This window comes from Schistocerca piceifrons, chromosome 3 (genome assembly GCF_021461385.2).
Source record: "Schistocerca piceifrons isolate TAMUIC-IGC-003096 chromosome 3, iqSchPice1.1, whole genome shotgun sequence".
NCBI lineage: Eukaryota > Metazoa > Arthropoda > Insecta > Orthoptera > Acrididae > Schistocerca > Schistocerca piceifrons.
In genome coordinates this window covers 628,477,367-628,493,108 of record NC_060140.1, presented here as the reverse complement: position 1 = coordinate 628,493,108, position 15,742 = coordinate 628,477,367, and the positions used below count along the sequence as shown (strand labels likewise).

General features: G+C 45.0%; 1 protein-coding gene across 1 annotated transcript in view; it reads right to left on the bottom strand.

Annotated features, from left to right (window-relative positions):
• The window catches only part of LOC124788904, a 51,548-nt gene extending 40,870 nt beyond the window's left edge, over positions 1 to 10,678 (bottom strand). Inside the window, exon 1 of the mRNA XM_047256187.1 lies at positions 10,103 to 10,678. Within this exon, the coding sequence (XP_047112143.1) occupies positions 10,103 to 10,678 (576 nt within the window). The remainder of the gene's footprint in view (positions 1 to 10,102) is intronic.
• Between the last annotated feature and the right edge of the window lie 5,064 nt (positions 10,679 to 15,742).

Sequence of the window (15,742 nt, the reverse complement as noted above, 5' to 3'; positions counted from 1 at the left end):
CACAGGCCACGTCTGTTATTTTTCGATTCGGGACGAATCTAGTTGAAAGGAGGGAGGTGTGCTGCGCTAGTATTAGTCTTAGTCGTAAAAAGGGGATATTTGTTAAACTTCAGTAAAGGTGCGGTTGGGCAATGAAGTCTGGGGCCGCTGGCAGTGTGAGGTAATAGTCAGCAGCGAGGCAGAGTAAACATGGCACTGAGCTCTAGCAGTGTATTGCACGTACGGATTGTTTGGTGTGGAGCAACAGCGACGCAAGCAAGTGCAGTGTTGCTTTACGTTATTGCAATATATGAGGCAAGGTAATAGCCAAAGCCGGTAGTGGCAATGTGTAATTGGCCGATGTATGGGAATTTACCCCTGCCATAGTTTCTGTCTCTGTCTGACACTATGTCAGAGGCGAGGGGAAAAGCAGTATAAATACACTCCTGGAAATTGAAATAAGAACACCGTGAATTCATTGTCCCAGGAAGGGGAAACTTTATTGACACATTCCTGGGGTCAGATACATCACATGATCACACTGACAGAACCACAGGCACATAGACACAGGCAACAGAGCATGCACAATGTCGGCACTAGTACAGTGTATATCCACCTTTCGCAGCAATGCAGGCTGCTATTCTCCCATGGAGACGATCGTAGAGATGCTGGATGTAGTCCTGTGGAACGGCTTGCCATGCCATTTCCACCTGGCGCCTCAGTTGGACCAGCGTTCGTGCTGGACGTGCAGACCGCGTGAGACGACGCTTCATCCAGTCCCAAACATGCTCAATGGGGGACAGATCCGGAGATCTTGCTGGCCAGGGTAGTTGACTTACACCTTCTAGAGCACGTTGGGTGGCACGGGATACATGCGGACGTGCATTGTCCTGTTGGAACAGCAAGTTCCCTTGCCGGTCTAGGAATGGTAGAACGATGGGTTCGATGACGGTTTGGATGTACCGTGCACTATTCAGTGTCCCCTCGACGATCACCAGTGGTGTACGGCCAGTGTAGGAGATCGCTCCCCACACCATCATGCCGGGTGTTGGCCCTGTGTGCCTCGGTCGTATGCAGTCCTGATTGTGGCGCTCACCTGCACGGCGCCAAACACGCATACGACCATCATTGGCACCAAGGCAGAAGCGACTCTCATCGCTGAAGACGACACGTCTCCATTCGTCCCTCCATTCACGCCTGTCGCGACACCACTGGAGGCGGGCTGCACGATGTTGGGGCGTGAGCGGAAGACGGCCTAACGGTGTGCGGGACCGTAGCCCAGCTTCATGGAGACGGTTGCGAATGGTCCTCGCCGATACCCCAGGAGCAACAGTGTCCCTAATTTGCTGGCAAGTGGCGGCGCGGTCCCCTACGGCACTGCGTAAGATCCTACGGTCTTGGCGTGCATCCGTGCGTCGCTGCGGTCCGGTCCCAGGTCGACGGGCACGTGCACCTTCCGCCGACCACTGGCGACAACATCGATGTACTGTGGAGACGTCACGCCCCACGTGTTGAGCAATTCGGCGGTACGTCCACCCGGCCTCCCGCATGCCCACTATACGCCCTCGCTCAAAGTCCGTCAACTGCACATACGGTTCACGTCCACGCTGTCGCGGCATGCTACCAGTGTTAAAGACTGCGATGGAGCTCCGTATGCCACGGCAAACTGGCTGACACTGACGGCGGCGGTGCACAAATGCTGCGCAGCTAGCGCCATTCGACGGCCAACACCGCGGTTCCTGGTGTGTCCGCTGTGCCGTGCGTGTGATCATTGCTTGTACAGCCCTCTCGCAGTGTCCGGAGCAAGTATGGTGGGTCTGACACACCGGTGTCAATGTGTTCTTTTTTCCATTTCCAGGAGTGTAGTCAGGCACTTTTAGCTTGAGCAGTGTGCCACGTCATATGAGAGTCAGGTCGGACCTGTGCTGGTCTACGCTTCTAGGGGCCAGACTGGCAGCGATGTTGTAATTACTCTATGTAAACCTGTACTTTATTTCTACGTACTTGTTCAGGCTGTATTCCGCCTCTGGGGACGCAACACCGGGGCGGGGCGGAATAGCAGCCGGGTACTTGGAGACTGCATAGTCTGCCTGAAGGAGGTGAGTGACAGTGGTCTGCAGCAGGTCCAGATGGGCCATGTTCGCTTCCCACCCGGCGTACCGGGCTCCGCGCGAGGCGTACAATGAGGGAGGCGCAGCAGCGCTGGAGCACCGCCGGAGATGGTGGCAGGTGTTGCCATCCGGCAAGCACCACTAGCGTTAAGTTGCGGCACCGCATCCACGAGGGCGCGATTTCGAGTCCAGTGCTGTCCTGGAAGCAGCAGCGGCCGAGGGGCAGCGGTGACAAGTACATCCACCTTCGTCCCATGGTCGGACAGAGCAAGACAAATGGAGTGGAGGTCAGCAGGGACCATCGACTGTAACAGTCTTCAGAATTGCAGGCAACTATGCGAAGCTAGCTGCGTCACCTTGGCGAGCAGCGACCGGACAAAGCGCCACCGCCTTCATGCCGAAATTCTACGATATGGAGAATTTTTGAGAAACTAATTAATTTCGAAGAAAAGAGGAGAAACAGAGCCAATAGTTTGAAGAGGGGAAGCTTTTTTCGGGATTCAGTGCAAATGACCTTGTGTCGCGTCCCAAGCGTGGGTATTGCGAGGGATTGAGCGACACGGTTCGTGGATGGGATTTTAGCCGGTTGACCGTAATGAGAGGGAGACTTTTGATCTGGCTAAGATGTATAATCCCTGGTTTTCACAAGGCTAGGAAGGTGATAGAAATTAAAGTCGTGATAACTTTAATAAATTGCAGTTTATTCTAAGTGAATACAAATCGCCCTATCTGACGGTGGTTGCACTCACAGGAAGGCCAAGCCTAATACAGAGACGGTGACTGACTCCACCGTTCCGACTGCCTACTAGAAGGTCTGCAATGTTCCCTAGCACCCTACGTTAGAGTCCCGCGGCTACGCCCTGACGCGCTCCAGCGACTATCTCCGGCTGCCTGCCTACAGCCCGTTCCCTCAGCCCATGTCGGCTGCTGCTATCACGCTCTAACTCTTCGCCTTCACCAGACAAGACCCGACACGACAAGACAAGCCCCCAGAGCGGCGTGCTCTCGGGTTTTGTTAGCGTTTCCCCTTCGACCCCGCCAGCGCTTGGCCTGACGTAGCGTCGAAGGCAACGTGTCCTTATTTGGTATCGTTAAAACATTGTTGTTGCTATTGTTCTTCAGAGGCTGAGTGGAGGGGCAGAGGCGCCTCTCCCTATATGGTCACGCACTGCGTCCTGAGCCCTTCATTGGCTCCTCATGACGTAGTGCGGTCCCCACCAAGGGCCCTCTTTCTTTCTCTCTCCACTCCCGGACCTCTCTCTCTAGCCAGGAATGCTTTCTGTAGATATTCTTAATTGAATGCTTATCATGAGTCCCTGCACAAACCCTCGTTTGTATCTACCGGCTGTTTACTTTCTTATCAAAGCACCCAGCTGCCCTGCAGCTCGAGTGCCGCCTCGGCTGACCCTTCTGCCACGCCTGGCGTCCAGCGCTACAGTTTTAACTTCGTCCTACGTACTATTCTTAAGGTACTGCTATTAGACTTGGCTTGTTCCTGCGGTTACAACACCTCCCCCGCCAGGGAAATTGGCGTTACTCCTCAGAGTACCGTCAATTGTGATTCTCTCATTTTATTTGATTACATTTTCTTTGTTACATCAACACTTCATATGTTTCTTTTTCTGTCATATACACCTAATACCATTAAGTTCTTTGTGAGACACAATCATTTTATACATACATTTATCAAGATACACTTTTCTTCTCTCTTTTTTTTTCAATTCATTGCTACAACAATTATTTATCAAACATACATTTATCAAGGTACACTTTTCTTCTCTCTTTTTTTTTCAATTCATTGCTACAACAATTATTTATCAAACATACATTTATCAAGGTACACTTTTCTTCTCTCTTTTTTTTTTCAATTCATTGCTACAACAATTATTTATCAAACATACATTTATCAAGGTACACATTTTTTTTTCAGTCATTGATACAATTACAATCAAGGTACATTTTTAAACATTGATACAAAATATCATTTTCATTCAACAAATACATACAGTTTCCAAAATGGACAAAACACTAAAATTGATTACACCTTTTCATAAGACACCTCTAATATATTTTACCTTTTGATTTGACTTAACGCCTGTTTCTGAACAGAACTGAATCTTCGTGGTTTTTCCCACATCTTTCGTATATTACTACCTCTTCAGTGTCTTTATTAGCTTGCCTTCTGCTTAAGCTAGTCTCTGGATATTGATTTACTATAGTGTTTCTTATACATACTTTTCCACAACAGTTACTATCGTCAAAGTACTTCCATAAACTTTTGACGCATTCCTTACAGCATTTACAATTTTTACAACAACGTGTTATTACAATAACAATGGCTATTGCTATAGCTATGTATGTAGTTACTGAGTAATGGGTAAAGTATCTGGAGTATTTTACTTCCTCCTCCTGCCTTTCGGCCATCCGCTGGACATCGTCCAACCTTTTCCCAGCGACTTTCAAGTCGTCTAATTGTGTTACTACCTGCTCTAGTGGTAAATCTAGCGTTAACATTGAGACATTCTTCTTTTCTTCGTTTACTACACAACAGTCAAATTCTAAATTAATTTGAGGTATTATATCCTTCTTTGTTACGTTACTATGAATTACTCTATCTGTTTGTATGAACACTCTCGTTCCATACCCCTTACATTTGCTATAAAAACTTATCTTTCCTACCCCTTTCATTAATAAATCCTTCGGGGGTTCTTTTCCACATAATACTGTCAGTCCTTCTTCCTTAGGAGCTACATATAGCCATTCGTTACAGTTTAGATGGGTCCAAAGGCTCTGATTCAGTGCGACTATTTTTCGCACACAATCTTCCGGAATTTCTCTTACCGGTTGTAATAACTTGGCTTCGCATTCCTCATGGTCGAATGTCGATAGCAATGAGAATGACTGTCTGCACAGTTTTTTGTTCTTACTCAATTCTTTACATTTTAAATCATCCACAGAAAGTTTCGCGTACTGCCTTTTGGATTCATCTATCAGTAGAAATTCTTTCTCTGGCTGTATGTATATGTACCTCCCCTTCATATTTGGGATCTCCTTTGGTAATGGAAGAACTCTGTACAAATTGAAATTATTATTGTCTATTAAAGGGATATTAATTACGTACCCTAGTATGCTACCGGAAATGAAAACATCTAGATCGATTATTCTTAACAAGCGGTAGCCTGATGACTCCGCGAGAGGAACAGGAAACTTCACGTCCTTTAATTCGTCTCGTATTAAACTTAGATACTTCACAATTTGCACTGGATTAATGATGTGAGGCTGAAGTATTCCTTTTTGAGCATTTACAATAGCATTTATCATTTGCTCGTACTCTTCTTCGATTTGGCCAAACACTGCCGCTAATTGCAATACTTGTTCCGTTACAGTGGCAAAAGTTGCTACTCGTTTGAAACCCATATCTGTCTCCTTTACGTATTCCTTCATGAAACTTTCTAGTCTCTGCATGCCTGTTCTTAGAATGTGTTCGTTTGATTCTAGTGTATATACTGTTCTGTTTACTCCTGCTAATGTGGCCCTTACCACTGCCACTTGTTGCTTAGTTAACCTCAGCAACCCTTCAGAGTTCTTTTCCATAGCATCTATTCTTTCCTTATAGTACGCTGCGTCTGCTTCGTCCAATGTCCCGAACAGTATCTTACTTACCTGTCCGACGAAGTTGAATACTCCTCTCTTTCTTCTGGTTTCGTGTTTTGTGAGTTGCTGTACGAGTTGCTGTAACCCTGTAATCTTTTCTACGTGATGTGTAACCTGCTGATCTAATACCCTACATTCTATTAATCCAACGTTTAGTTGTTTCAATGTGTCACGGCACCTCTGTACCGCTGCCTTACCGTACCTCTCTGCTTTTTGAAATCTTTCTGTTATTACATCTAAGTTAACATATGTGACTATTCTCCATGTGGTACTGTATATCTCTATTTGTCCTACGTGATCGTAATACAGTCCTGATGAACTTGGTATTGAGGTTACTTTGAATTCGTTCGTTTCGTATCCTGATGCAACGAAGCTGTATGTTGCTACCACTATGATGAGTTGCACCACTTGCCACTTGAGTGCCATACCTGAAATTTTAAAAGAACTGTTTCAGCCTGTTGGCATGTACTTTTGTTTCCTTATTTCTCTTAACCCTTATGACTACGTTAGGATCTTCCACTTTTAACACTTCAAATGGACCTCTCCATTGCGAATCTAGTTTCCGAGATCTTCCACGTCTCACTGATTCGTCGTGTAATAACACCTTCTCCCCTACACTGAATTCTTTTGGGTTCTGCTTCAGATCATACTGTCCCTTACTGATTACCTTACTCCTTATAATAGAATCCCTAGCCACTCTATGGGCTTCCTGCATTCGTGCTCTTAGCTTATTGACATACGAATCATAATCGTAACTTACCTGCGGTGTTTCTTGCTGTAGTACTCCTGGTGTGTTAACGTTTCTTCCGTACATTAACTCGAATGGTGTATAACCTGTGCTACTGTGTGGTGTAGTGTTGAACACAAAAATTGCATACGGCACCCATTTGTCCCATGAACTTTGATCTCCTGTTACAAAGTGTCTGAGATATTCTACAATTGTTCTATGGCTCCTTTCTAGAGCACCATTTGACTCAGGGTGGTACGCTGTAGTATTTATACGTCTTACCTTCAACAATTTACATACACTTTTAAACAAATCACTCAGAAAATTTGATCCTTGATCTGTTAACAAAACTGATGGAATCCCATACCTTAATACTATATTTTCTGCAAATGCTTCTGCTACAGTTTCAGCGTCTTGCTTGTCAATAGGGACTGCTACTGTGAATTTACTCAGATCGTCTTTGAATGTTAGCATGTACTTTTTTCCTGTACTAGATACATCTAGTGGACCCACTATATCCATTGCACATTTTTCAAATACTGTTTCAGCTGTGTCTGTAATTTCTAAAAGCATCCTTGTTTTCATTTGTGTGTTTTTGTTCTTTTGACATAATGGACACTTCCTAATATAATCTTCAATGTCCCGCTTCATTCCGCGCCACTGATTGTACGCTTTTATCCTCTCGAATGTCCTATGCATTCCCTGGTGCCCTCCCAAGGGATTATCGTGCATCTCCTTTAATATACTTTCCTTTTCTTCGGGTCTAATTTCCTCATTACTATTTGTTTCCCGGTCTATCTCACCTGACACTTGCGCTTGCCGCACGTTTACGGAACTCTGTTCCGCCTCAGCTTGTGCTACGGAGGTTCTTTCTGCCTCCACATTTCGCTTTGAACTTATCTCTTCCTTTCCTTCCTGCCTTATCCGGCTTAACGCGTCCGCATTACTGTTTAACCTTCCTGGCTTATATACTACCTCGTAGTCGAACTCTTCGAGCTTCAGTCTCCACTTTAGGAGCCTCGAACTCGGATCCTTCACACTAAATATCCATGTTAGTGGCTTATGGTCTGTCACCACTGTGAATTTTCGCCCATACACGTATGGTCTAAACTGTTTTACCGCGTACACTATAGCCAACAACTCTTTTTCCGTTGTACTATAGTTCAGTTCTGCTTTGTTCAGTGCTCTGGATGCATATGCAATCGGCAAGTCTTCGCCAATCTTTTTCCCTTGCGATAACACGGCTCCCAACACTGCGTTACTCGCATCCGTTGTGATTATAAACGGTTTCGTAAAGTCAGGATACTGAAGTAACGGAGGATTCACTAACTTCTCTTTCAGTTCCTCGAACGCATTCTTCTGTCGTTCTCCCAATTGGTATTCTACTCCTTTTATTAAGAGCTCATGGAGAGGTTTCGCAATTTTGCTGAAATTTGCAATGAAACGTCGATAGTACCCTATCAATCCTAGAAACCCTTTTAGTTCTTTTGTTGTTCTCGGCTGTGGGAAGAACTTCACCTTCTCCACCTTTGCCATATCCGGTGATATTCCCTTGTCCGTGATACAATGACCTAGGAAGATTACCTCCTTCCTCAGAAATTCACACTTGTCCGGTTGCAACTTCAAGTTGTGCTCTCGCAACCTGTCAAATATTTCCCGGAGTTTTTCGTTATGCTCCTGCAGGTTTTTCCCATAACATACTATGTCGTCCAAATAGACAAAACATTTAACACCTTGTAAACCTGCCAATACTGTGTTCATTAGTCTCTGGAAACATCCTGGGGCTCCTTTCAGTCCCATCGGCATTCTTTTGTATTCGTTATGCTGATAGTTTGAGCTGAATGCCGTTTTCTCTCTGTCCTTCTCGTCCGTCAATATTTGATGGTACCCGTTTGCGAGGTCAAGCGTCGAGAAGTACTTGGCTTGCCCTAATTGATCCAGGATATCGGAGATATTCGGCAGTGGAAATGCATCGCCTACCGTGATGTCATTTAACTGTCGGTAGTCCACTACTATTCTCCATTTCTGCTTGCCACTTGCATCCAACTTCTTTGGAACTAACAGTAACGGTGCGTTCCATGCGCTCTTGCTTTCGACAATTATGTCATCCTTCAGCATTTGTTCTATTTGCTCTTTTAGCACTTCTTTTTGCGCTTCAGGGATTCTGTACGGTCTGGCGTTCACTACCCTCCCCGCGTGTTCCGGCGCAATCGGTATTCTATGTTTCACTGCAGAAGTATAGGACAGTTTGTCCCCCGGTAGATGAAATACATCTCCGTACTCCGTGCAGACCTCTGCTAGAGCGCTCTTGTCTTCGACATTCAAATGATCCATCCTGAGTTGCCTTCGCAACACACTAGCACGACTTTCCGTCTTACCTACTGCTTCAGTGCTACATTTTACTTCGCGTACTTTCGCTATTCTTTCTAACTCTTCCGTTACTAATGTGACATTTTCTAGTCGAACTCTGTCCTCTGACACGTTCAATGCACTTACTATGCATTTCCCATTTCGCACTTTTACTAAGGACTCAGGTATATGCACCCCTCGTGCAATCTCCTGCCTCGGTATGACCATTTCTCTTTCGATTCCCCGTGGTACCTTTCCGTCCACTTTCAACAACATTATTCTTTCTTCCCGGGGCCCTATCTCCACGCCTATTTCTGAATCTGCTTCTATCTCTTGTCCCTTTGGTTCTTCCTCTACTACTAAGGGTACATCTCGCCTTTTAGTCTTATTACTTTACCCGCATAGTCCAGCTTGACTCTATGCTGTGTTAAGAAATTTCTCCCTATCAGTCCGTCGTACGGAATGTCTAGGCCTCTACCGTACACGTGAAATTTCTGTTTCACCTCTTCAGATCCGTCTATACTTAAGTTTATTTGTACCGTGCCTATTGTGCTAACGGCTTCACTCGTTACACCTTTTAACCGAAGCTTTTCTGTTTCATTGATTCCCAGCCTATTCTTTACCGGAATGCTCGTCCTCTTTAACAAACACAATTGTGCTCCTGTGTCTATTAGCAACTTTAAGTACTTCTTTAGTTCTACGCAGTACAACATTACCACGTCGTTTTCTGTTGCACAGTTGATTACCCTCACTGTGGGTTTACCTATTGCAACAAGGCCCGACTGCGCGGCCTTTCCGCCTCTTAGTTTTCCTGTACTACCTTTCCTGTTTTGCTCGATACTGGCACCCTGCCTTTTCTCCAGGCGTGCCAGGGTCCTTCGTGGCAGTCTTTCGCGTAGTGGCCCTGCCGTTTACACTTAAAGCACGCAACATCTTTTACTCTTGTGCACGGAACTCCGCAGTTCCCTGGTAATTTACACTGTGAACATCTCCACTCTCGTAACCCTCCATCGGTTTCTCTATGATTCCCTCTGAATTCCCTTACATCTATCGGGTGAACTTTCCTTAACCGCACCCTGCATTCCATGTCTGTGTGTCCCGGCTTGTCACACCCATAGCAAAAGTTCGTAAATTCTTTACCTGTCATGGCTCGTATTCTATGCTCTGGCCTGCTTTTCCTACACTTGCTCGCTATGTGACCTCTCAGCCCACAATTGAAAAATTTCAACTCTTTACTTTCTCTCACGTTTTTTACAGCTTCCTTATTTCGAGTGTACGTTACCCTCGGGGCTAGTCCCCGCTCTCTCATGGACAATATCGCACTCTCCTCCTGCAGTGCCAACTCCACTGCGGCTGTCAACGTGATTTCATCGCCTCTGCTTCTCACTATTGTTTGTATTCTGTCATTACTTAAACCCTGTATAAAACACGCTCTTCCTAAGGAGTCAACTAGTTCTATTGCACCTTTCAAGTTTTCTCTGGCCGTAACTCTGTTTACCGCTTCGCGAAAGTCTCTCTGCATTTCATCAATTCTGCTTGCCCACATTGCTATCGGTTCCCCTTGTCCCTGTCTGGCTTGGAAAATTTTACATGCGTAGTAGTCTATAGTACGCTTACTGGCATAATTTTCCTCTAAAACGTGTTTCACCTCTTGCCACGTACCTGTGCGTTCACGCACCTGCAATCTCGACCTGGCCTCACCGGTTATCTTTGCTTTCACGAACTTCAATAACGTTTCGTGTTCCTCAGGCTTTACTAATTCAAAAGCTGCATCTACGTTTTCGATAAATTCTCTTAAATCCTTCTTGTTCCCTTCGAAAACTTTCGACACAATACATAGGGCCTCTTTCACTGACATCTTACCACTAGTGGAGGATGACGCAACTTCATTAGTTAGGGGCATCTTAACTAAGTTAACACTTTACACAACAAAATACAATATTCTTAATACAGTTTTACAATTACCACTTCTCGTGTGGTGCGCCGTCTGCTCTGTTAATCCTCGTCGTCCTGCGCTGCTTCGCGCTCTCCTTGTGCCCGCGCTGTCCCGTGCTGTCCCGCGCTGCTCCGCGCTCTCTTTGTGCCCGCGCTGTCCCGCGCTGTCCCGCGCTGCTCCGCGCTGTCTCTGCGCCCGCGCTGTCCCGCGCTGCTGCGATGCGCCGGTCGCCGCTCTGCTGGGCTGTGCCGACCCCGTCGCTCTCCTCGGCTGCCGCTGCTACGGCTGCTGCCGCTTCTGCTGCTGCTCGGCCCGGACCCTCGGACTCGAACGATGGCTGCTCAGGCACCTCTGTGCCTCGTCGCTCAGCGTCGCGCTGCCGCTGTCCTGCGTCGCCCTGCACCCGCGAGGACTACCTTTCTGGACTCTGACGTACTGGTGCTACTAATGCTGAAAGTTGCGAGTCGCCACAACTTCCTGCCAATTGCCACAGTCGCTGTAGCAAAATCTAATGTCTCCTGGAGGTAGGAGCCTATGCGCCTTAGTGATAACCCCACACCTGGCACCAAAAAGTTTTTATTTATGTCGCGTCCCAAGCGTGGGTATTGCGAGGGATTGAGCGACACGGTTCGTGGATGGGATTTTAGCCGGTTGACCGTAATGAGAGGGAGACTTTTGATATGGCTAAGATGTATAATCCCTGGTTTTCACAAGGCTAGGAAGGTGATAGAAATTAAAGTCGTGATAACTTTAATAAATTGCAGTTTATTCTAAGTGAATACAAATCGCCCTATCTGACGGTGGTTGCACTCACAGGAAGGCCAAGTCTAATACAGAGACGGTGACTGACTCCACCGTTCCGACTGCCTACTAGAAGGTCTGCAATGTTCCCTAGCACCCTACGTTAGAGTCCCGCGGCTACGCCCTGACGCGCTCCAGCGACTATCTCCGGCTGCCTGCCTACAGCCCGTTCCCTCAGCCCATGTCGGCTGCTGCTATCACGCTCTAACTCTTCGCCTTCACCAGACAAGACCCGACACGACAAGACAAGCCCCCAGAGCGGCGTGCTCTCGGGTTTTGTTAGCGTTTCCCCTTCGACCCCGCCAGCGCTTGGCCTGACGTAGCGTCGAAGGCAACGTGTCCTTATTTGGTATCGTTAAAACATTGTTGTTGCTATTGTTCTTCAGAGGCTGAGTGGAGGGGCAGAGGCGCCTCTCCCTATATGGTCACGCACTGCGTCCTGAGCCCTTCATTGGCTCCTCATGACGTAGTGCGGTCCCCACCAAGGGCCCTCTTTCTTTCTCTCTCCACTCCCGGACCTCTCTCTCTAGCCAGGAATGCTTTCTGTTGATATTCTTAATTGAATGCTTATCATGAGTCCCTGCACAGACCCTCGTTTGTATCTACCGGCTGTTTACTTTCTTATCAAAGCACCCAGCTGCCCTGCAGCTCGAGTGCCGCCTCGGCTGACCCTTCTGCCACGCCAGGCGTCCAGCGCTACAGTTCTAACTTTGTCCTACGTACTATTCTTAAGGTGCTGCTATTAGACTTGGCTTGTTCCTGCGGTTACAACACTTGGATGTTCAAAATGGTTCAAATGGTTCTGAGCACTATGGGACTTAACATCTGAGGTCATCAGTCCCCTAGAACTTAGAACTGCTTAAACCTGACGAACCTAAGGACATCACACATATCCATGACCGAGGTAGGATTCGAACCTGCGTTCAAAGCGGTCGCGCGGGTCCAGACTGTGGCGCCTAGAACCGCTCGGCCACTCCGTCCGGCCCTTGGAGGCAGAAACTAGAATTACCCTGAGCAGGTTAGAAGCAGAAGCTGTCACATAAAGAGGACGCAGATGCACAACAGTTTCCTCAATTTCTGCTGCTGAAAACCGAACCAGTTTTTGCATTTCTGTGAAATTTACCTGTTCTACGGACTACGTTTGTGTGGAGGCTGGTCGATAATGTTCCACTGAACTACGATCTGTCTTTGAAATTTATTGTGCTCTTTGTAAGGGCCAAAACCAACCATCGTTCAAAGTGAAATTAGTGAAATAGATCACTAACCATATTAACCTCCGCCACACACCGACAGGTGGCTTGTGGAGTATGGATGTAGATGTAGATGTAGAACGTATAGTGACGCATTCGTCATTGTTGCGAGTACAAAACTGTGTCTGCAATATCTACAGAATAAACCCGTCACACATCCCTCACGAAAATACTTCAAGTATTTTACAGTGTTTAGCGCTGGAGAAATACAGAAAATGTAATTTAAAGTATCTCAAAGTTGTTTTTGAAACCCTCTCTCGAAACCTGGCAGAGAATCCAAAGAGATTCTGGTCGTATGTAAAACCTTCTATGTAGCTAGCGGCAAGGCATAGTCCCTCCTCTGCGCGATAGCAATAAAAATACTGACGACGACAGTGCTGCTGAAGCAGAGTTACTAAACACAACCTTTCGAAGTTCCTTCACTAAAGAAGACCAAGTATATATCCCATAATTCGAATCAAAAACAGCAGCCAACATGAATAAGGAAGAAGTAGATATCCTCGGAGTAGTGAAGCAATTTAAATCACTTAATGAAAAAAGTCTTCTGGTCCATACTGTATAATAATTAGCTTTCTTTCAGATTATGCTGATACAGTAACTCCATACTTAGCAGGAATATACAACCGTTCGCTCGACGAGAGATCCTGTAACCCTGCGCTCGGGCGCACGATACTCTTTAAAGCCTGTACTATGGTAAGTTGACGGGATTCACCTTATAAGAAAGGATTTTGGTATATATGTTGACCGCGTGTACCTGAATGGAGGCAAAATCAGACTTTCACCCACTCAGTAACAACAATGACACGTCAAGCAAGCCTGAAGTGCAACTACACGTTAGCACGGACAAGAAACAACACAGCAGATGCTACCAAATTGTTAATAATACGGTCGCCAGCCTAATTAGGCATTAACTGAGTTTCTTCCCAGTACAAGATGATGCACGTTCATACAAAACAACACGTAATAACACTGCATAATATGGTAAATTTTAGAACCAGAAAATCTACTGAACTAATAATTTCACTTTCTGTACTAATATGGACAAGCCATAAATACACAACAATACACTATAATGTTTACTAAAAATTTCGTACTGTCTATGGATCTGATAAAAATCGGGCATAGGTTACCCTAGAAATAGCACTTTCGAAACACGCATACAATGTCAATTTTGAAAAAGGTAAAACACTAATAAATTTTGGCTTTATATTCACTTTAACTTTGCTGGTCAAACCTGTTCAGTACACTTCAGAATTTAAATGAATAGAAAAGAAAAGGGGGGGGGGGGGGGGGGGCTGAAACTGTTATGATCACTGTACTGAAATTATTGATTATCGAATTCGTTAAGCACTTAAGATTTCCAATATATGAGTTACTACTCTTTTTGTCTTATTTCTTGCTCATTTAACTACCATTATTTTTGTCTCAAATTAATTAGCCTTCATTACTAAAATAATTTCAACATTATCTTCCAACTTTGACAGACCTATATTATTTACCTATATATTCATTAACAACAATGTTCTTTAAACATCATTCTAACATAGGTGTGCAGGTAATTATTATTAACATAAACTTTAAATCTTCATCTCGGGACACTCGGATTGCACAACATGTGGAAAGGACCCTGTCTAGGTTAGTGATGAGGATAATTAAATGATAGGACAGTTCTGGTAAAAGTTAAGTTGTTATTGAACAGTAAGGAACAAAAGTAACACTGGTCCACACGAATACAGTACTAAAAGTTTCAACCTGATCGTATCGATGCGGCGGTTGGCGGGCGGCGAGATGGCGAATCGCAGAGCACACATACAATCACAGCTATGGCTCTTGATGTATCGGCACTTTACTTCTTCATAGCGTCGCAATATTTTTCCATTTAGTGCCTATGGAATTTTGCCATGCTGTATAGTCGTCGGAAACGGCACATCCGAGGCTCAATGAAACTACGTCTTCCAGGAGAGCCTCCTCGATCCAGAGCATGTTTCTCAGACCGATGCCCAACTCAGACTACTACTGCTGAGCCCGTTATGCCGTGCCGCGCCCGTGTGCATTTTCCCGCGCTCGCCTGCCATCCACCTTTTACCGCTCCCCTACAGACAGGGTATTCACCAGAGGTTTAGCACTCTACATATCCTAACACATTGCCTACGTATGGACCAGACGCACAATTACAACTTTGACATCTCACAATAGTTTCAACGTTTCTTACATTTCAATTTTGTTATAATATTGCTTGCAATGTGACATAAACATTAATATTCACATCGATAATTGTTTACAGTTTCTTTAACATAATGACATGAAAAGAAAAAGAAATGAAATCAGAACATCGATTACACTAATATATCGAAAATCAGAAGAAAAAATTATTATATGTACGATAGTATAGCGTTGGTGTTGTTACACATGCCCCTGTTTCCAGTAAATTTCACTAAGTGCAAATTTGATGGAAACACAAATTTTTATATTTATACAGTGGTTCTGAATCTTTGTGTGATTGTCCCATCAAAAAAATTTATACCACAAACTTCGTTTCACTCACATTATAGAGGTCTATAATTCTTTTTAATATATCAAGAACATTTACCTATCGTTTGCGTAAGTGCCTTTGGCGCAGCCCAACCTCCTATCACAACAATGAATTAAATAGCAAGTTACTCATTTTTATTAAATTTCTCAAAGAAATAATTTCAAAATCTGGAACACAAACATTTAATTACAAAAGCAAATACTAATATCTATATACACTATAAGACAATTAGTTGCTGCTTGCATTGAATGGCAGTCCATTTCCTTACTTACTAAAAAAACACACACAATAATATTTAAAAAATTCACTACATATATTTGCTGCCTATTATTCAGATTTGGGCAGTCCACTTCGCATCATTTTACCACATCACCTGTACCACACTTACAATTCTCCATTGAC